The sequence below is a fragment of the Falco punctatus genome (assembly GCF_963210335.1).
Source record: "Falco punctatus genome assembly, chromosome: 13".
In the NCBI taxonomy this organism is placed as follows: Eukaryota; Metazoa; Chordata; class Aves; order Falconiformes; family Falconidae; genus Falco; species Falco punctatus.
In genome coordinates, this window is record NC_137593.1 from 6,123,149 (window position 1) to 6,142,841 (window position 19,693).

Sequence of the window (19,693 nt, forward strand, 5' to 3'; positions counted from 1 at the left end):
TATGCAGAATTTTTGATACCTCGAGATCTGACGTATATTTTCATTTACGTATCATTAACGTGTTAAATACCCTTAGCGTGTCTTGACTCTGCCACGGACAATGGCATGTTGAAAGGCAATCTTTAAAACAGGTTTGCTTGGAAAGAACCACAGCTCTTGTTTAAGTAAATAAATACTCATAAAACACGAGAGCCATTACGTTAACAAAAATGAATCGTCTTCCTCTTTCAGATACTGAGCTGAAGTCTGAGTAAAATTTAGGTAAGAGATCTGTCATGGACTCTTTCTAGTTCATGAGGGACTACGTGGGCCACCGCTGCATCCTAAGAGGTCACCACACCCTCCCCAGGTGCTGCCCACTGGCTAGCAGAGGCCGTGCAGAGCTCAGTTTAGCGATGCCCACAGGAGCATCCTGCAAGGAAGGGAAGGAGAACTCTCCCTGAACAAGGGAGCAGCAGCACGAGTGCTGGGTCACCGGCCTGGTCCAGTACATCTCCGTATCAGCCAAACCCTGGCATGAACGGCAGCAGGCAGAGACAGTGCTGCCGCCAAGTCCTCCGGCTGTTTGCAGGCACTCTCCGGCACGCTGCCAAACCCTAATGTGCAGCTAATTATGGAGGACTTCAAAGCTTGCGTGGAGGAGAGGGCAGGAGAGTGATGAAACGAGGATGTCTGTGTACTGGGAAGGAGGAAGGCGCTTGGTTTCTCACCGCCAGCATCTCCTTGCTAGCACTGCGTTGCACCAGCGCAGTAAAGGATGCTCTTGGGACTCTCCAGCTGTTCTTTGTGGAGCCTTACTAACTCCACCATTAGGCAAAGAGAGGAGGGGAAAGCAGCAAAAGCCTGCAGGAATTCATCACCGCTCCAGTTCAAGCCATCTCTAATTGAACTCAAGATTCCCCTCAAACAGGAAACATCCTTAGCAGCTTCTGTGCAGGTCCCAGTGGAAGGCCGCTAATGTTTTAATACATCACTTCAAAGCAAGAGAAGGATAAAAGCCACGGGGTCTGAAGGAGAAGCTGATGTGTGCGCTGGCTGCTGCAGAGAACAGCGCGGCTCGTGACGCACAGCCAAGTCCCGAGCCCCGGGGAAGCTCTGAGCTGCGGGAAAGCACTGCAGGGCCCGGCTATGGTATGGAAAACGTCCGATTAAACCTGTCCCCTCTGTTATACATGGTCATGTATGGCATCTACCTGCCCAAACCCGTCCTTCAGTTGACCAAGCTGCTTTGTCACTGAGAAGTCAGACCAGGCTATCTGCATCGTTTTCTTCAGCAGATACAGGTCCGCAACAGAAGAGTCAGTAACAGCGAGCTGCTAGTTATGGTACTACTGCTTCCAGTGCCACAGCCTCACGCGTATGCTTCACCCCACGTGTGCAGGGGCTGGAAGCCACCACGGGGAGACAAGTGAGGTGGGAAAATAATTGCATAAAGGAGAGGCATGAAAAACAGAGAGGGGCACAGCATGGGTGCTGTGGCGATCAAGCTCCTGAGAGAAAAGACTTGAGACCAAAGAGCATAAACCCAAGGACGGTATAGGGTATCATGCAAAATACTCGGGAAATATCCCAATAAACTCTGTAGAGCCTCCAGAAATTGTTGGCTGAGCATCAGACTTATTTTTTTCTTTGTTTCCAAAGGAAAACAAAGACTCAATATTCATGTTAAATTAGCATGCATGGGTTGGGTATGGAAAATGCTGAAATATAGCAAGAACCACGGAGCGCAAATCTATCTGTATAGCCAGCATGGATTGTACTTCGATATACACAGCAAAATAGTTGAATTGTGCTAGAAGTGGGACTACACAGTAGATAAAACAGTGGATGGAGGCAAGAGGAGTAGTTTTGGGAAATTCCCGAGGGTGTTGTGTCAAGGCAGTCCATCAAACTACTGCTCCCGAGAGCAGAAAGATGCCACAGTCGCTGCTTCGAGCATTTAATGAGAAACCAGACAGAGTGACACAGGTAAAGACCAAATGGTTTGGAGGGCTAATTGGTGGAAGCTGGAGATGTTCCCCAACAACAGAAAACCTCATCTTCCTTATGATTTCAGCAAAGGTTACGAGGCCACATTCTGCTGCTCTTATTCACACTGCACAGTTCCCAACACCCCGCTTCCAGTTGATGGCATCAAAAAAAAAGATGCCTCCCCCACGGGATAGAAGAAATGAGCCTTTGTGTTTGAAATGCAAAGCTAAATCCAGCACTTTTCTCCTTTACCTCAGATAAAGAAAAAGATTCCTTTTCATGTATCTTTGTTATAGTTTTGAAGACTGTGCCAGAGGTACTTTACCAACATTCTAGAGGATTTATTTAGAAGCAGGCAATGAAAGACAGGGTTTACTCCCTTTTTCCTGCCTGCTACCTAGTCTCAACACTTCTGCAGACGGACAAGAGACCCAGTTCTGCACAAAGCTGCAGGGGCACCACCCAGGTGGAAGCCTCTCCTGCCAGAGGTGGCTCAGCACATCTGGAACGTCTCATCCACAGACCCACTTACCAAACCTTTTCTTCCACTGGAAGGGCTGGAGAACGACACTGCAGCTCCGTGAAAATAGGTCGTCTGGTGCATTGCCACCGAAAGACTCTTAAGAATAAATTGGAAGGGAACAAAGGAGAAACCCAAGGGGGTATAAAGAGGTGAGAAGGGTTTTTGACACTGGAAGGCTAAGAATTGATCGTATTATTGGCCTTTGCTGATTGAATTTTTTGAGCATTTGATGTTTGCACATACTGCGGATGCAGCTGAAGGCTGTCGAAAGGAAAGACCAGGAGACAGCTATGTGCTGGATGCACGTCGCATCTCTGCCAGAACTAAAGGGTGCCAGACATTTGGCAGCAAGGCAGTGACCCTGCTTAGTAGAAAGAATAGACAAGTTATCAAAAGATCTTTCCGCCCAGGAGCAGGGTTACAAAATGAAACCTATTAAACACAAAGAGCTTTAGAAAAATTAATAGCGAGAGTGGGCACCAGTCTTACTGGAGCTACCACAAAGAGATAAAGGAGAAAGAGTTGCACATGATCCTGAAACTACACTGCAGACAATGCATGTCTTCATCTTGTCAAGACTATTCAGCCAGGCAATAATTAATATTCAAGATCTCACAACTGTTACAACAATTCCCTCTTTTTGCTGGAGAGAACGAGAAAATTGGTGATGTGGCTCACCTGCCTGAAAATCATGAAAGAGCAATGTCAAGAGATACGGCCCTGAGCATGGGAAGAAAAGCTGTCCAAGACCTGTTTGACTATGGGGAACTGAATTAGTGCTCAGCAAGGAACCCTGCTACAACCACCCTCTGCATTCACCCCTACCCCCAGCAGATTTGCGGACACACCAGGAAGGAGCACCAGGAGCTCCTGGCACATCCACAAGTCCCCAGCTACGGCTGAACCCCTCCAGGAGGGATCCATCCTCCTCCTTGGCTGCCCTCATGGAAAAACCTCCTTCCTCCACTCTCTTTGCTTGCTCAAACGTACATGTAGATGCACACGCATTGCATTGAACTGGGAGTGTTTCCAGCACAGCTAATGGCATCTGCTGGAAGCCAACCCAGCAGAGCGCAATCTGCTCGATGTGTTTCAGACTGAACCGTGCGCCCAGCTCTGCGGATGCAGACAAGCACCACCATGCTCCTTGCTCTCGCCTACCTCCTTGGCCCACGCCGGTTTCTCGCTGGCATTTATCCCTTCTTTGTAATGGTAGAGGGGTTTCTTCTCTGCCGGCCTCTGGTCCTGCCGCTGCTGCTGCTGCTGCTGCTGCAGGGACACCAGGTAGTCCCGCTCCTGCTGGAGCTGCCTCTGCAGCCTCTCCGCTTGCCGCTGCTCCTCCAGCTGCTTGCGCTTATACTCCTACCCAGAAAAAAACACAGTGACACGGGTGCCCGGCCAGGCTGCAAACGCAGGGCTGCAAACTGCAGACTTATCTGTTTGGGTGGAAAATGGGGCCTGAACATCTGAAAAGCCGTTTTCTGGCAAAGCTCATCGATTTGGAAGACTTTGGGGACTGAGCTGTAAAGCATCCCAGAGGAGAGACCGCTGGGAGGACAGAGCCAACAGATTCAGAGCCGGGACCCCGGCATCAACACTTTGCAGCCGGCGAACAGCCCTGTCTGCTGGGAACGGGGGGTGTTAGCGCTGCCTCGCCCCAGAGACCCTGCAAACCCCCCGAGGGCTGATGTCCACTTAGGAGCTGCCATGGACTTTGCCCAGATTTTTCTGGCTGGGAAGAACGAAGGATCAATCCAACGAGGTGCCAAACATCACTGGGTCAGACAAAACCCAGCTGAGGCCAACTCCTCTGTAGGACCAATTCACTGTTGGTGGGAAGAGCCACACAGCAGAGCCAGCTCTATGATCTTTCTGCATCCCTACGGCTCTACGAGGTTTAATGAGTAAATCATTCTGAAAGGGCCTTTTTAAAAGGCAAGGGCTTGCGTGAGGGTTTTTCTTTTCCCTAAATAAAATTAACAGCAAGGGCAAAAAAAGGAATAATCCTTGCAGATTAAAAGAAAACGCAGTGAGAGTAACAGCTATCAGCATTAAAAAGCATAACTCGAAACCAAGTTAAATAAAAAAAAGAGGACATCTAGAATGCAAACAGCACAAGAGGGAAACATACAGTGTTTCTGCAAGGAAATTAAAATGAAAGCCTTCACTCAAAATATGAAAACCCGCATGGCAGAGTGGGTTTGCCGGGTGCAGGCATGCAACACCTTGACCACGCTCCAACATGCTGCAAACAGCCTTAAAACTACGCAGCAACGAACAGGGCTGCTCCTCTCGCGAAGGCAACAAGCATGCCGATGGTGCTTTGGGAGGGATGCAACGAGGAGCCATGCACCGCGAGCGGACCCAGCCCGAAGCGGCAGCGGGGGAATCGAGGCATGCTGGCAGCCACGGAGCGGGACAGGAGGCTCCAGGTCCGGCGATGACAGTGTGTCCCCCACGTCTCGGCATGGCAGGAGGCACTCGGGGACGTGGGTGCACGTGGGTGCATGCGGACGCGACACGGGCAGAAAGCAGCAAGCGTGGCCGGGGCCTCCCATTTACCAGAAGTAGCGCTTGCTCCTGCAACAACTGCTGCTGCAGGATCTCTAACTGTCTCTGCTCCTCCTCTAACTGTCGCCTGATGTACTCCTGGAGGCATGGGCAGCAAGGATCAAAGGAAAAAGAGAGAGAAGGTAAAAGAGCCAGTATGTCCCAGGAGGAAGGAGAATGAGGTGGGCACCCGCATCGACCCCACCCGAGAGCTGGCACTGGTAAAACAGCCCCCTCCGTCCCTGCCCGAAGAGCCCAGGGTGTCCACCACTCTACAGGGGACCTCCAAGGGTAAAGAGTGAAAACCAATGGGAAACAGCAAACGTTAACTGGAAACACCACAGGATCCCACCCCAGGAACAAGTGGGTGGGAAAAACCTGTGTCAAGTGTCTCTACACCTGCAGGCCAGCAAGTGGATCCACATGGAAGTAAGTGACAGCAGTGGAAAGCGACACGCAGCGTTAACAATTAAGCAATTTGCTCTCAAGTAGCAAAAAATATGAGTGCTTACAAGAAAATCTCTGATTAGAGGAAGAGGAATCTGCACCGAAGGCTATTGTTCCATTCCCGCTGGGTTACCTGCTCATGCTCCGCGCGCCGCCGCTCCTCCTCCCGCCGCATCTGTTCCTCATAGTGCCGCCGCTGCTCCCGCTCCTGCTGCTTCCGCAGCTCCTTCTCCCGCCTCTGCTGCTGTGGGGGCAGGAGGCACAGGTCAACACCCCCCCTCCTCTCCCCGAGAGGCTCAAAGTCCTTTTTGTCACCATTTTCGGGGAGCCACCTCGCCCAGCCACAACGCTCCCACCCACCCAAGGAGGTGCCTTGCCAGCAGAGAGGGGTGGTAGAGGGGCTCGTCAATCCCACCCCAACCTCACACGCTCCAGTTTCTGGCACTGGCTATGGAGAACCCCCAGCATCCTCCCAGCCAGCGTGGGACCACGCGTGCAACCCCACTTCTTCTCCCACTGGCAGATGAAGGCATGCGGGCAGCGCACGGTACCCGCTTGGCAGTGCACGCGGCCAGTGGGTTAACCAAGCCTCAGCCATGCAGGCACTGCACAAGCCCGTCACCTATGGGGAACGCATACCCCAGCCCCAACCCCATCCGTGAGGATGAGGGAGGGCGCTGGGGAAGCTACTGCCTGCCCACAGGGGAATTCATCCCTCTTGATGTTTGCTGAGACCAGAAGCTAACACAGAAGACCCAAACCCTAAAGGTTTTTCCTTTTTGAAACACAAAATGAGCAGGCTGGGGGGATTCCCCCTTGCCATCCTCAGGCCACCTCTGCCTCCTGGGTCACATCCCTGCTTGCTCTGCCCTGTAGCATCTTTGCTGACAGCAACCCAGGGCCTTTTAGGGCAATGACAACCTACAGCCTGCTGTGAGCCATCCAGGGTGCCCAGGGCACCCAGGTGACACCCGCAGCCCCCCCCCCCCCCCCCCCCCCGCTTTTAACCCGGCGTAACTCCTCCAGCTACCCAAAGCGCCGCTCCCCCACCCTGGGGAGCAGGTGCCCACACACAGCGGGGCACAGGCAGCCCCGCGGGCAGCACATCGGCAGAGGGCACTGACATGCCAGCACTGGCTGGCGGGCGCCGCAGCCTGCCATGGCTCCACGTGGGCTGGCTGCAGCAGCACGCACGCAGCGCTAACAGGGAGGCCAACCGAAGCATCAAGCCGATAAAGCTGGTCCTTTTTTCTCCCTTTTTTTTCCCCCTGTTGCCGACAGAGAGCGGCTGAGCAGGCTGCAGTGGGAAGGCAGGTGCGGCAGGGCTGGCAGTGCCATACGTTCGCTCCATCACGTGGAGGGCTGGGGCCGGCAGCTGACTACGGCAGCTCTGCCCAAGGAGCTGGCTGAGCTGCCCGCAGACACAGATGCATCCAGGCCGAACTGCTGCTCTGCAGTAAACCTGCGCTGTACATACAGATGGGATCTGAAATCTGCATCTCTCTACAGACAGGTATCTGTACAGATATTTCCCATATAGGTATCTATCCCTATCATAAGGATCTGTCTATAGAGATATTATATAGATATTACATAATTCTACCTCTATAACAGATACCTGTATTTTCTATATAAATATCTAACCCTATTCTAGATATCTAAGAGATATTATATAGATATTACATAGATCTATCTCTATAACAGATATCTGTATTTTCTATATAGATACCTAACCCTATTCTAGATATCTGTCTATAGAGATATTATATATTCCATAGATATTACATAGATTTATCTCTAGAACAGATATCTAATACAATAGATCTAGCTTATATACTGACAACAGATATCTATTATACAGATATAAAGATATTATATAGATCTATCTCTAGAATAGATATACAATAGATCAATCTCATGTATATTTATAACAGATATCTATCTAATAGATAGATCTACTCTATTAGATTGGTATCTATTATAGGTACAATTCTATACCTACTCTATCTCTACCTCTCTCGACAGATTATCTACAGATACCTTTATAGGGAGAATACGTATAAAGATAGATATGTCTACAGATAGAGATACAGATGTTTTAACATACATTTAAAGACACCCCCACATTTCCATACACGGAGGAGCCACTGCCTGTCTTGCTGCTGCCTCCTCACCCACGGGTAACATCCACAGCCACGCAGCACGGGGGCTCTGATGATTTCCTCTAGCTTCACGTTCGAGCTGCAGCACAGATTTAGTGCCACCTATAGCCATATTTATCACTGCTGTTCCACTCGCCTCAGGGAAGGAAAATCGCATCAAACCTGAAATAACCTGCCAGCTCCAGACTCCGGCGTGTCCCACGCCAGGCGCAGTCACTCGCACTGCCCACGTAAGCTGGGGATGCATGTGTTACTCGGCGCGTACGCCTGTCCTGCCGCGCGCAACGCACACGTAGGGCTGTGTGTAGTTGTCTGGACTCCATACTAGAAACTGCAGTGGATACGCCACCGGGACACAGTAACTGCAGCAGTACGGCAATACATGGGATTTCTCGCCTTCGCCAGCACTCCCTGACCTCCTCATCTGAGTGCTGTCAGCGCTGGGTCACTGCTCCCATGCACTCAGGAGCACGGATAACAGGTTGAACACAGGCTACCCTGAGCTTCCAATGACAGCGTGTGTCACACTCGTTTTGGGGTGGGGTTTAATGTGGTTTCTTTCAGTTGAAATAGCACGCTGCTGAATAAAGCACATAATGCTTGTGTAGGCTGGGCTTGGCTGGCAGGAGGCGAGGCCCTGAATGCCACAGCTATTTCTTTAATAAAAATCACCCAATTGGTCTTTATTTCCAATCCAGCAGGTGAACAAAGCCAGCCCCCCCAAGGAAGGGGACAAAAGCATTTTTCCCAGGGAGGGAGCAGTGTACCACCATCCTTCCAGGGCTCCATGAGCCCAGCGGCCCCGGCGAGCTTGCTCTACTTCTGGCTGCTCTCCTGCAAGGCAGCATCTAACCATCAGCCTCCTCCACACCTAAAAGCCTGCTCAACCCTGGGAGTTGGGAATCGAGCCCCCCAGGCAGAGCGTTTTTTCAAAGCCAGACCTGATGCTCTCCTGGATATCTAAAGGACCCCTGCGCCCCGCGGCAGCCGGGCTCTTCGGGCTGAGGCTGTGAGCGGGATGCAATATATACATTTATCGAGGCCAGGAGCACAGCGCTCCCCTCCAGCTCAACAGCGGTTTTGTCAGGTCACATTATAAGCAAGTCATTTGTCACGGTTGCACTACGAGCACCTTCAGCTAAACACTGCACCGCTGTCACAGCAGAGTGGGGCTGAAACAGCAGCGGCACAGCCGCTCAGCTGCCTTCCCCATACGGCCCCGCTTCAGCAGCTGGCAAACATCTGGAGAGGACCTGGCACTGTGGTGGGCAAAGCCTCCAGCTCTGCCCCCATCTCCCCTCCATCATGACTCATGCCGCTGCTGAGCAGCGCCAGGATGATGGGGACCCTGCTTAAAGCAGGGACTGAGCTCAGCAAGATGCAGCTGAAAACTGCATGTGAAAAGTGTGTGTAGAAAGGAAAAAAAAAAAAAAAAGTCAAAGATCTCAGCTTGCCTCCTTCCCTCCGTTTTCTGCCCTCCCTCTCCCACTGCGAATGCACACTTCCCACATTTCTCCAAGCCTGAAACTACTGTGTATATTTACACTATCCAGATCTATTATTCATGCAAGGCGAGAGCACCAATTAATTAGGACTGCATTTATATAACTCTGCAGGTAAAGCTATATGTAGCTGCTTGTAAGCCAGAACGGGATCTTATTTGCACTGCACTAGAAATGACAGGTTTTAAATATTGATGAGGGAAGACACACGAAGTCAAAACCTCTGGTGGGAAGGTCCTTGGAGGCCTGGCATGAAACAAGGACTTCAAAGAAGCAAGCTCACTTTGCTAGATCAGATGCATCTGGGGCTACGAGCAATCGGAGAGCTGCCGCCACCCCATGAACCCGCTGAGCTCAGAGAGGCACCAACACTTGCAAGGAGAGGCTCCTGGAAACCCTGGCTGCTGCTCCCAAACACAAGCATCAGCCAAAAAAGAAGTGGAAGGGGAATTCCAAGTGACAAAAGAAAACAAATATTCTAGGCAGTTGCGTTGTTGCGACAGGCTCATTTATCTGAGCCACCAGGGAAAGAGTGACTGTGGCTGGAACATCATCATCTTTCCTGACACACCAAGAACTGGAGCACGGAGCAGTGTTTCCCACTGGTACAGAAACTGGGGCAGAACTTCCCACCATGGCAAACAGGGATCGGGTACACTCTGCACCACTGCAGGAGCTTTTAGGTGGGATCATCACGAAGGGATGCTCCATGCAGGAAAAGGCTCATGCTTCAGAAACTATCAGTTCTAGGTGCTTTCTAACCAAAGAAAAGGCTTTTAGCACACGCTTTTGTCCTACAGGAACTGCTGTAATGCAGCTCTTCTTGGAAATGGGTACAGGACTGCTGCTGGGACCGCTGCAGCGGCACCACGTACCATATTACTGCAAGGAGGCTTCATAGGCAGTAACAACCACCATTTTTGCTAACCTAAGTTTATCTAGAACTATTTATTGGCAATTTTTGCATTGCTTTAAAAGAGCTTCCAGCAGACGGTCTTCTGCTGGTTATCATATAAAGGAGCTGCCGCGATTTTTTATCCCTTGAACATCCAGCTCTGTAACTGTGTGGAATGAAACATCACACGCAAACAGCAAAAATGCTTAGATTTGCCTTCTACATCCCCTGTAATGATTTGACCTTTATTTTATACCTAGAAAGGAAAATAATCCACAACATGGCAGAAAAATGAGATTATGTAAAGCCCTCTCTGACCACAGCTGCCCACTGCTGCCAAGGGGTCTGCACAGAGCACTGTCTCGCTGGATCCCTCACACTCACACAGGGAGATGTGTTATTCCTACAGCTCGCTTGGAGTTTTGGTGGTTAAACTGGCACAGCAAGGCTCGTTCTGTGCCAGCAACAAATGAAGGGTTTATTAGGGAGCTATATATATCTAATGTATGTATATACAGGGAAAAATTAAAATATATTCAAGCCTATTCACCCTTCTGCATTACACAAATATTTTCCTTACTGCTATTTGATCTATTGATATTTAATTCTCTAATTTGGAGGGGGGGTTTTGCATGCACATTTTGAACTCATGAGACCAACTTTCTGCATGCCGTCATGCAGAAAGCTCCCACGAAGGTCCCAGTTTACTTCCACTGCAATTAAAGACAGCTGCAAATCTATACCTCCTTGGCTGCCTGGAAGAAGATTGAGCTTTAAAGAAGGAAACTGGTCAGCTGTTGGAAAAGGAGTCCCAAATGTCCAACAGATGCAAGGAGGCATGCTAAGGATGGCAGCAGCTCTTGGGGGCACCGTGGAGTGCATCGAGAGACAACCAGAAGACTTCCTCACTTGACTTTTTCATATATGCATTTGGTGTTACCGTTGGAGCAACATTATGAGACAGTGGATTTCCCCCCAAAGGCCCTAAAATGAGAGGTACTTTTTGTGAGAGGTTCAGAAATCTTGGTTTAGGAAGAGCAAGATGACAGAAAAAATGAGATTCCTTCATTTTGAGCTCTACTGGGTAAGGAAACAGAAATGCTAGGAGCTCTACCCCTGGCAGTATTTAAAGACAAGATAGGAAAACAACCAACCAAACAAAATCTACTGAAGGTCTGCACTGATGGAGGAATGGAGTAGTTATCCCACTAGCAGGCCTTTCTCCAGCTCTTTTGCTGTGCATCTCCAGTACAAGTTAACTCCAAGCATTTTTGAGCTGGGCATCCTCCTGTCAGTCCTTTTGGTTCTGCAGTTGGGCCCTGCCAACGCACTCGCTCAGCCTGGCCACCTTCACAGCATCTTAGGAGGAGTCAGAGCTCTCTTTATGAACACAGTAATACCCCTGGCAGTACTGAACAGGCTGACTTAGGAGCCCCAAAAGCCACCAGCTCCAAGTGTTTATTTGTCCTGGATGCTCTATTGGGTTTTAAAGGTCAACTTTATTTTGAAAATGCAGTAATCTGAGTCTTCCCCCCGGACTCCCCTCCCAGAGGGCTGCTGGTACAGTGCTGCCTACTGGAGGCACACCCTGTCTTAGTCAGACCATAAAGCAGCACAGAAGAAACCCTGTTCCTGTCAAGCAAAATAAATCCAGAGCCAAGAGTCAACAACAGAAGCTACCATAAGAAAAAGCAGAGAGGCCAAAAGGCAACAGCTTTTGTGCTGTTGTGGTGGGTAGGAGGTGCTGCTCTCTGGAGCAAAACTGCAGTGACATGGATGGAGGGTGCTGGGTGCCTCCGGGCAGCAACATCAAACTCGGGCAGCTGTGACAGCCGCCGTTTGGTACCTCTGTCTGGCCATCAGATGCCTCCTGCCCCAAAGTATCTGGGAAGAACAAAGACCAAACTATATCCACCGCTGGCTGGCTGTGCTAGAAATCCCGGGAGAGCCTGGGGGTACAAACCTCCCCTGTGTCCCCAGGCAGAGGCAGCATCCCTCCCCAGGGTGAACACCTCCATGAGCAGGAAGCTCCAGGGGAGGATGCTCAAAGCTACCTGTGCAGCTTCCCTAGCCTACCCCCTGCAGCACTGATGAATCTTTGCTAATCTCTGCCTCTACTATTTTTCTGTTTTTCTACAGCAGCCCATGGCAGATTCACACCACCTTGCAGCCGGCAAAGCCACAGCCCGCCACGCTGGGGAGCATCCCTCCCAACTGCTGCCACAATCCACCACATTTGCAACAGAAGGTTTGTACGTTTTCAAGGACTCCTGTTTTAATCCTCACCATAACGATTTGGCTACGTTTCTTGCTCACCATGCAAACAGTGTCTAACAGAGAGGAGAGCTCATTTTACTCCATGTCTGGAGATGCAGGTGAAGCTAAACCTGGCTAGATGGGCCCGAGAAGATGCTGGGGCCATCGCAGCCACCAGCACGCGGCTGCCCGCTCTGCCCTGATCCTGGCTGAGCCCACAGGGCTCATCACGCCGGTGGCCCCATGCCGGGGTGGACTGAGCATGTCCCTTGGTACGGTCCCACTTGTCCTCCCCAACTGCTCCAACATGAAGGAGCATGAAAACGCCTCTTTGCCGGCTTTGCTCCCTTCCAGTTCAGGTCTGAAAACTGTAAGGCAGCTGGAAGAAGGCAATGGGTGAAGCACCCAGGGCGGCTGTTAGAGCCACCAGAAACAGAGGCATTGATTTTAAATCCTGGCTATGGTGACATTAGCTTTTAATGACATGGGGGACAGAATGGGGGGAACCAGCAAAGCCCAGGGAAAGCTGCGCACAGCCCGACCCCGCAAGGCAGTGCCCCTGTAGCTCAGGGCAGAGCTCGCCAGCTTAGCAAGGGGATTAGTCCTCCATTCAAAACCTGCCTGTGAAGCAGCAGAGAGAGAGAGAACAATTTGCTTCTATGTGAAGAGAACATATTAATACAGCAGCAAGCATTGTATTCATTACAGGATTGCAGCTAATCTGGTGTCTGCTTTTATTGTGCTGTTGTTCTGCTCCTGTACCGCTTGCAGCAAGCAGACTGGGACAAAGGCAGAGCCTGGCTTCCTTATGACAGTCCTCGGACAAACATCCATTGGGGCAGGGGATTTCAGGATGCACCCACGTGCAAACCTTGCCCTCTCTCCCAGCAGCTCACCAGCTCTGGGAATGGTGCAGGACGCAAGCAAAGCCTGACCTACAGTGTACTGAACACGCAAAGCTCTGCGCTCTGACAACATGTCAGACCTACATATTTACTAGACTGAAAAAATGCTTTGCCTGGGATCTGCCTGTGTTGGTTTTTGCCCCGGAGGAGCTCAGAGGAGCTCAGAGGACCACCTCAGAGAGGGGCCGTATCACCACCATCATCACCTGCCTGAAATTCCTTCTGGTCTGTGCCCCTGGCCCGGGGGCATTACCCATCGCGGGGCTGGGGGTGGGGTGGGGTGGGGGTTGGGGGGGGAGTTGAGAGTCAGCTTAAATGTAACAGACACTCTGGCTCATGCAAATTAAGGGGGGGTCTTAATAGTTCATTTACTGCAAATCCTCTTTTCAGACATATCTGTGACCTCTTCAGAAAGCTAATTTAATTACCTTTAACATATGAACCCTTCAATCAGACACTCAGGATGAGTTGGTTCAGTGTGTGGCAATGGGTGTCTGTGCAAAACCCCATCAAAATCCTAAGAGCTGGAGAAAAAGCTCCCTTACTTTTTGGTGGGCTTCTGCAGCTGAAGAACCAAATGCGCTTCCTACAGAGCACGCAGCCAGGCTGAGCAGCTCAGGGACACCCAAAGTCACCCGGTCAAATCCTGCAGCTGGATTTTAAATGGGGTGGATAATTTTATGACCGATCGCATTTGTAGCTGGTATGTTAAGACAAGGATAATGAAATCTTATCCTTCGGGGCACATATGGATCATTGCACAAGTCAGAGAGGCATCTGCCCCTCCCCTGCAAGAGAAATTGTAATTGGCAGGGACTGGAAGGACTGAAGTTGAAATTAGGGATTAAAGGGACACAAGTGGCACATGGATCTGGGGAAATGGCAAACGGAGCTCTTCAGCTTCTTATCAACTCTAATAGTCCACAGCAGCAAATAACAATAATGAACCTGTCAGATGCTTGGACCAGTGAGTTTTGCTTACCTCAACTGAATACAGCCATCACCCCAATAATGGGCTAACTCTGCTCAGCAGTTCCAGGGACCCCTTTAAGTGCGATACTTCAAGCGTTTATTTACAGCAAACCAGCTCCGTTACCTTTCACAAGAGCTGGCAACACTTACTATGGTGAGGGGAGCGGCTGGAGGCGGGTGTGCAAAAACGATGAGCAGGAGGGTTTGACCAGTGTAACAAAACCTTTGGGGTTACCGACTAGAGAGGTTAGGACATGATTCCTAAACCAGGCTGGGAACAGTCACTTGGGACCTGCTACCAGAAATTCTGCTGTTCCACCCGAAAACAGGCCTTGCCAGCCCATTGCTCGGCTCTGGCCAGTTACCTCCTCCAGCCTTCGCCTCTGCTCCTTCTGCTCCTCGATCCGCTTCTGCCGCTCAGCCAGCAACTGCCGCTTGTGCTCCTCGTTCTCCCGCTGCTGCTGCTCCAGCTGCTGCCGGCGCAGCGCCTCCGACCGCTCCTTGTTTGCCAGCTGCAGCCTCAAGAAATCCCGTCTCAGCGTCGACTCCCCGGGCAGGTTTAGGATGGAGCTGCACAGCACAGAAACATCAGAGAAGATTCCCTCCCTGCATCCTTAAACCTCTTGCCAGGGGGAGTTCTGCGTCATTTTCCAGCGTTGCCCCTCTTCCCTTCATCCCAACAGCATCCCAACAGAGCTTGGGCAGCAGCAGAGGGAGGGATGGGGGGACCACTAGTGTGAGGGCAGAGCAGCCGACACAGCGCTCTGTTCATGGCTCACCAGTAATTTATTTGCTAAAGGACTCCTTTACATGAAGTTTCTACCCAAAGCCTCTTGTGCTGCAGTGGCACACACTATATTTAGCTGTGCACAAAGCGCATTTAGCATGAATCATTGCCAGCTATTAAAATACTACATTATCTCAGTGAAATAATGGAATAACCTGATACTAATTACAACGGCTCTGAAAAATTTCACCAAAGAAAGTTCCAGCCCCGTCACGCTTGCAGAAGCACCAGGGAGGTTTCATGGTGAAAAGTTACATGGAAATCGGGAGTTACGCTTGGATGTAAGGAACCGCATTTCAAAGAGCCTTCTCCAATTTCACCTCACAGTTTTTCCACATCTGTTCTGGTTTTGCCTGGGACAGAGTTGATTTTCTTCCTAGCAGCTGGCATAGTGCTGTGCTTTGGATTTAGGATGAGGATAATATTGATAACACACTGGCGTTTTAGTTGTTGACAAGCACTGCTTGCACAAAGTCAAGGACTTCTCAACTTCTCACCCCACCGGTGAGCAGGCTGGGGGCACCAGGAGCTGGGAGGGGACACAGCTGGGACAGTGGACCCCAGCTGACCCAAGGGGTATCCCATACCATATGATGTCATTCTCCATATAAACCAGTGGAAGCTGGCTGGGGGCCACTGCTTGGGAACAGGCTGGCCATCGGTCAGTGGGTGGTGAGCGACTGCATTGTCCATCACTTGTTATGTATATTCTAATTACTTTATCATTATTATTTTCCCTTCCTTTTCTGTCCTATTAAATTGTCTTTATCTCAACACACAAATTTTACTTCCCCCCCCCCCCCCCCCCCCGATTCTGCCCTCCATCCCACTGTGGGGGGGGGTGAGCGAGCAGCTGTGTGGTGTTTAGCTGCCTGTTGGATTAAATTCCCATGCCTAAATACAACAGTCCCATGACAGCAGCGCACTGTGCTGCAGAACCCACGGGCAATGGGGTACCTCAGTCTCCTTCCCCAGCTCCTGGCTAAGGTGACCTGTAGCACCAGTTTATAGCCAGGCACCATCCAGCAGAGGGGACACACTCTGTTCTGCCAGCGAAGGGGACTCAGTGCTCAGACTATCCTTTTTCCATGTCTAGTTTCTAGCAGCCTGTAACCCAAGCTGATTTTATACAGAGTTAAAGAGACGTTAAGGGCAGAAATGAAATGCTGATTCTTACCTGGGCTCTCCGGAGTCATTTTCCTCCTCCTCCTCCTCACTTCCACTGTACTCGTACTCTGTCTCATCTAGGAAGAGAATTGCTCATCAGTGCCCTTTGCTGGGCTCATTTATTTTTCCAGTGGTTGAAAACCCCAGAAGTCTGAAGGCAGAACAGGCAACTCTCTTCTTCTCACAGGACAAAGAACATGCAGCATTATTTCTCTATATTTTCTGTTTTCGGGGGGGCTGCAAGGCCAGGGAAGCATGGGCGCTCTCCCTGGGTGCTGGCACCTGGCAAGCCCACGCTGGCTGGGAAGAGGGCTGCAGTCCCACGGGCAATGCCCCAGCAACCCCAGGCACCCAACATAACGGTAGGGGATGTCCATAAAAAAATAATTTATCCTCATAAGTCAGGGAGTGACCCCCTTCTGCAGAAGGGTTCTTCACAGGGAGGTGCACCACAAGCTCTTGAAGCCATATGCACTGGAAGGTGGGATTCAGCTATGGCTCTGAAGGCAACAACCCCTCTCTCCCTAAACATACGCTCTTCCTACGCAAATCCATGTATTTTCCAGGCAATGAAGACATCTACATAAAAGCCCAACCGCAATGTTGTGCTGCATGCTGTGATTTCTATTGGGATATCATCTTTATCGGATGAAGGGAATTACAGTAAAAGAAAGGCTTGCATTTATCCAATTACTCTCCATCTCTAGGGTCCAACCTTCATTTGCCAGACTAAACACATTTAATACTTCACTGGGATCCCATTTTATTGTTTTGATTGTAGTGAAATCTATTACAAGGGGCTGGAAGGTACGCATGAAAAATTAATACCACTACCAATAGGAAGAGAAATAGCAACGTATTAATTTGCTGGGTTCTACAAATGAGCTTTCAAATTAAAATTCAGTTCACAAGCAGTTGAATACTTTAACAAGTTTCTTCATTTATCTGATCTTCCTTTCAGAGGACTTTGATAGGGCCTGGAAAGTTCACTGAAATCACTTGGATTAATAGGTTATTCCTCGTCAATGGAATTGCTTTGGGGCAAGGGTCTTATCTAGATGTTCGTCTGCTCATCGCTGGCGCTGCACGTAGATCAACAGACTTGGCATGAAATACGTGAGCTGGGAAAAATTCATCTTAGCAGCTTCTCCCTCCCACATGCCAGTATGTATATATGCAGATGTAAAATTTATACACACATTTTAATGAATCAAAGCTTAAATGTTCCACGTGGAAATTACCACCTGGACAAAAAAAGACAGCATTTTTCATCAGGGGACAAAAAAGCTTTAAAAAAACTGATTAACTCTAATGACAGTCACCTGTAGGCTTCACAGGAACGCCGATTGTTTTGTGGTGGATATTTATTTCAGTGACTGAGAGGAATTAAATCAAACAAAATAATCTGACCTCAAACGCATAAGAAGTGTGGTCACACAGAAGGACCACACCTATTTAACTCAACCAGTTTGGGTACAAACTCAGCCATCCGAATGGTGCTGAGACCACGAGCAACCCAGTCCTCTTCACCCTCCCTCTTCTACCCATACGCTTCACCTACACGGATGCACCTTGGTCTACGCTGGGGATCTCCAAGCACGTGGCAGAGGTCAAGGATCACCCAGAGTCCTGCTTCTCCACTAACCTTTCTCGCCTCGCTTCTTTTTAGTCCTGTCGATGTGGTCCTTGAGCTGGATGCGGACCTGCCTTTCGTTGGGCTGGTCTCGGATAAAGGGGTGCTTCATCAGCTGCTCCGTGGTTGGTCTCTGGCTGTGGTTCTTCACTAGGCAGCTCTCAATGAAGGACTGAAACTTTTTAGACCTGGCCAAGGACAGAAAAAGAAGGTACAGAAGGAACAGGTAAATATATAGAGTCTCCTACTAGAAAGTGAGAAATGTGTGGGTATTTGAGAAGATTACTTGGCTGCTACACAGTCCTTGTGCAGATGCAGCCCTCCAAGAGGATTCCCATGACCTCGCTGTTGATGCTTAGCACCATCACAGGTGCCCTCTTATCACTCCACCCTCTCCTACGCTTCCCATGCATACTCCTGTCTATGCCTTCCTGGTACGATTAGGAGAAACCACCATTCTACAGAGGCTAGAGAAAGTTGGGAACCAAGAAAATGCAAGGGAGTGTTCCTCCTCCCTTCCCTCTGACCTGTGAAACTGCAGGTAGAAACGAGAGACAACACATACAGATACAAATGCAATTCCTTAATGGATTGTTTCTCATATTTTATGGCCCCAAGTTACGTTTCAAGAGATTTACCTTTCTGAAGATGACTGGGACAAGCTAGGTTGATTTTTTAAAATTTATTTTAGATTTAACTACCCAACATTACACGGCTTGTTAAAGCTCAGACAACCTCTGGGCAATGCTCGCTGCCTTGCAGCCCTTCCCTGCTCTCTCAGGGAGACCCAGCAGCATTACTGACCCTCCAGCTCCTGGAGGCCACCATGCCCCAGCCTCCCTGACCATGGATCCAGGTGAACGGGACAGGCTCTTTGGGCAGCACGGCTTGGGCAGAGGTGGGAACACGGCGGTGGGTGGCAGAATGCAGCCCCTCCTCACAGCCTGCCTTCCCACAAACAGTTTAATTCAATCTCAGCTAAAACAATTTCAGCCAAATCTTTAATAAACAGATTTCTCTTAGTCAAGTGATGCATATCAAAAGTTCTCCTGGAACTAATTCCGCCACATTATAAACCCAAGAGAACAGGGATTTACAAGAAAGATGTTGACAGGCCACTATAGTCTATGTTGCTTTAGCAAATAGGAAAATGAGTGTAAATTAATGTCAGAAGCCAACAGATACTATAAAATTGCATTAGAAGTAAAACAATAAGCTTTCAGGGATTTTACTTTTAAGCTGTCAGACTAAAAGTGATTTATCTTATAAGTGCTAATCCATACAAATTGAGATGCAAAAATAAAATACGCTACTGGATCCAATTAAATCCTCCATCCAGCTTTATTAACGAGCAAATCTTCCTTCTCCACCTTGCCTCAAGAAACCCAGCGTCTCAGTGTATCCAGAAGGGACAACCCATGCAATACTCAAAAAAAAAAATCTGCTTTTAAAGTATGATTCTCCCCTTCTGGTGTGAAGCTGGAGAGACTTCAGTCCTGGATGCGTGGTCCAGAGCACCCACAGATACGGTCAAGTTGAAGCAGCTAAAACGTTATCCTCCAGCAAGTGATGGGTTTGTCTGTCTCTTGGGGATGGGTGCCCTGCGGTGCCCCAAGACACCTGTGCATCCTTGAGCTGGCTGAGCAGCTATGGACGGGGACCAGCTCAGGCCTCTGGTTTCCCTGAAATCTACTCTACAAAACCCCAAACCTGTCCAGTGGCACAGTTCAGCCCTCACTGGAACGGGAGCAGAAGACACAGGCTTTTTCTCCCTGGCTGTGATCCAGAAGGACACCATCACACACCTCATCTCCTCCCCGGGTGCAGGTCAGCCCACCTGCACGAAACATGGGCTCCTCCAGCTCCCCGGAGTTTGTAAAGCTTAAATCAATGTTTGCAAAGCCTTTGCAGCTGCTTGGATGA

At 49.7% G+C, this 19,693-nt stretch overlaps 1 protein-coding gene across 4 annotated transcripts in view; it reads right to left on the reverse strand.

Moving 5' to 3' along the window:
* Nucleotides 1-19,693, reverse strand: part of TNIK (TRAF2 and NCK interacting kinase) — a 162,972-nt gene that overhangs the window by 32,761 nt on the left and 110,518 nt on the right. For 3 of the 4 annotated variants that reach the window (XM_080410540.1, XM_080410541.1, XM_080410538.1), the window contains exons 10-15: nucleotides 17,783-17,958; nucleotides 16,148-16,214; nucleotides 14,549-14,753; nucleotides 5,625-5,735; nucleotides 5,057-5,143; nucleotides 3,656-3,856 (exon numbers count right to left, since the gene is read on the reverse strand). In XM_080410540.1, coding sequence (XP_080266666.1) covers nucleotides 3,656-3,856; nucleotides 5,057-5,143; nucleotides 5,625-5,735; nucleotides 14,549-14,753; nucleotides 16,148-16,214; nucleotides 17,783-17,958 — 847 coding nt within the window. The remainder of the gene's footprint in view (nucleotides 1-3,655; nucleotides 3,857-5,056; nucleotides 5,144-5,624; nucleotides 5,736-14,548; nucleotides 14,754-16,147; nucleotides 16,215-17,782; nucleotides 17,959-19,693) is intronic. The other variant, XM_080410539.1, reaches the window with a different exon arrangement.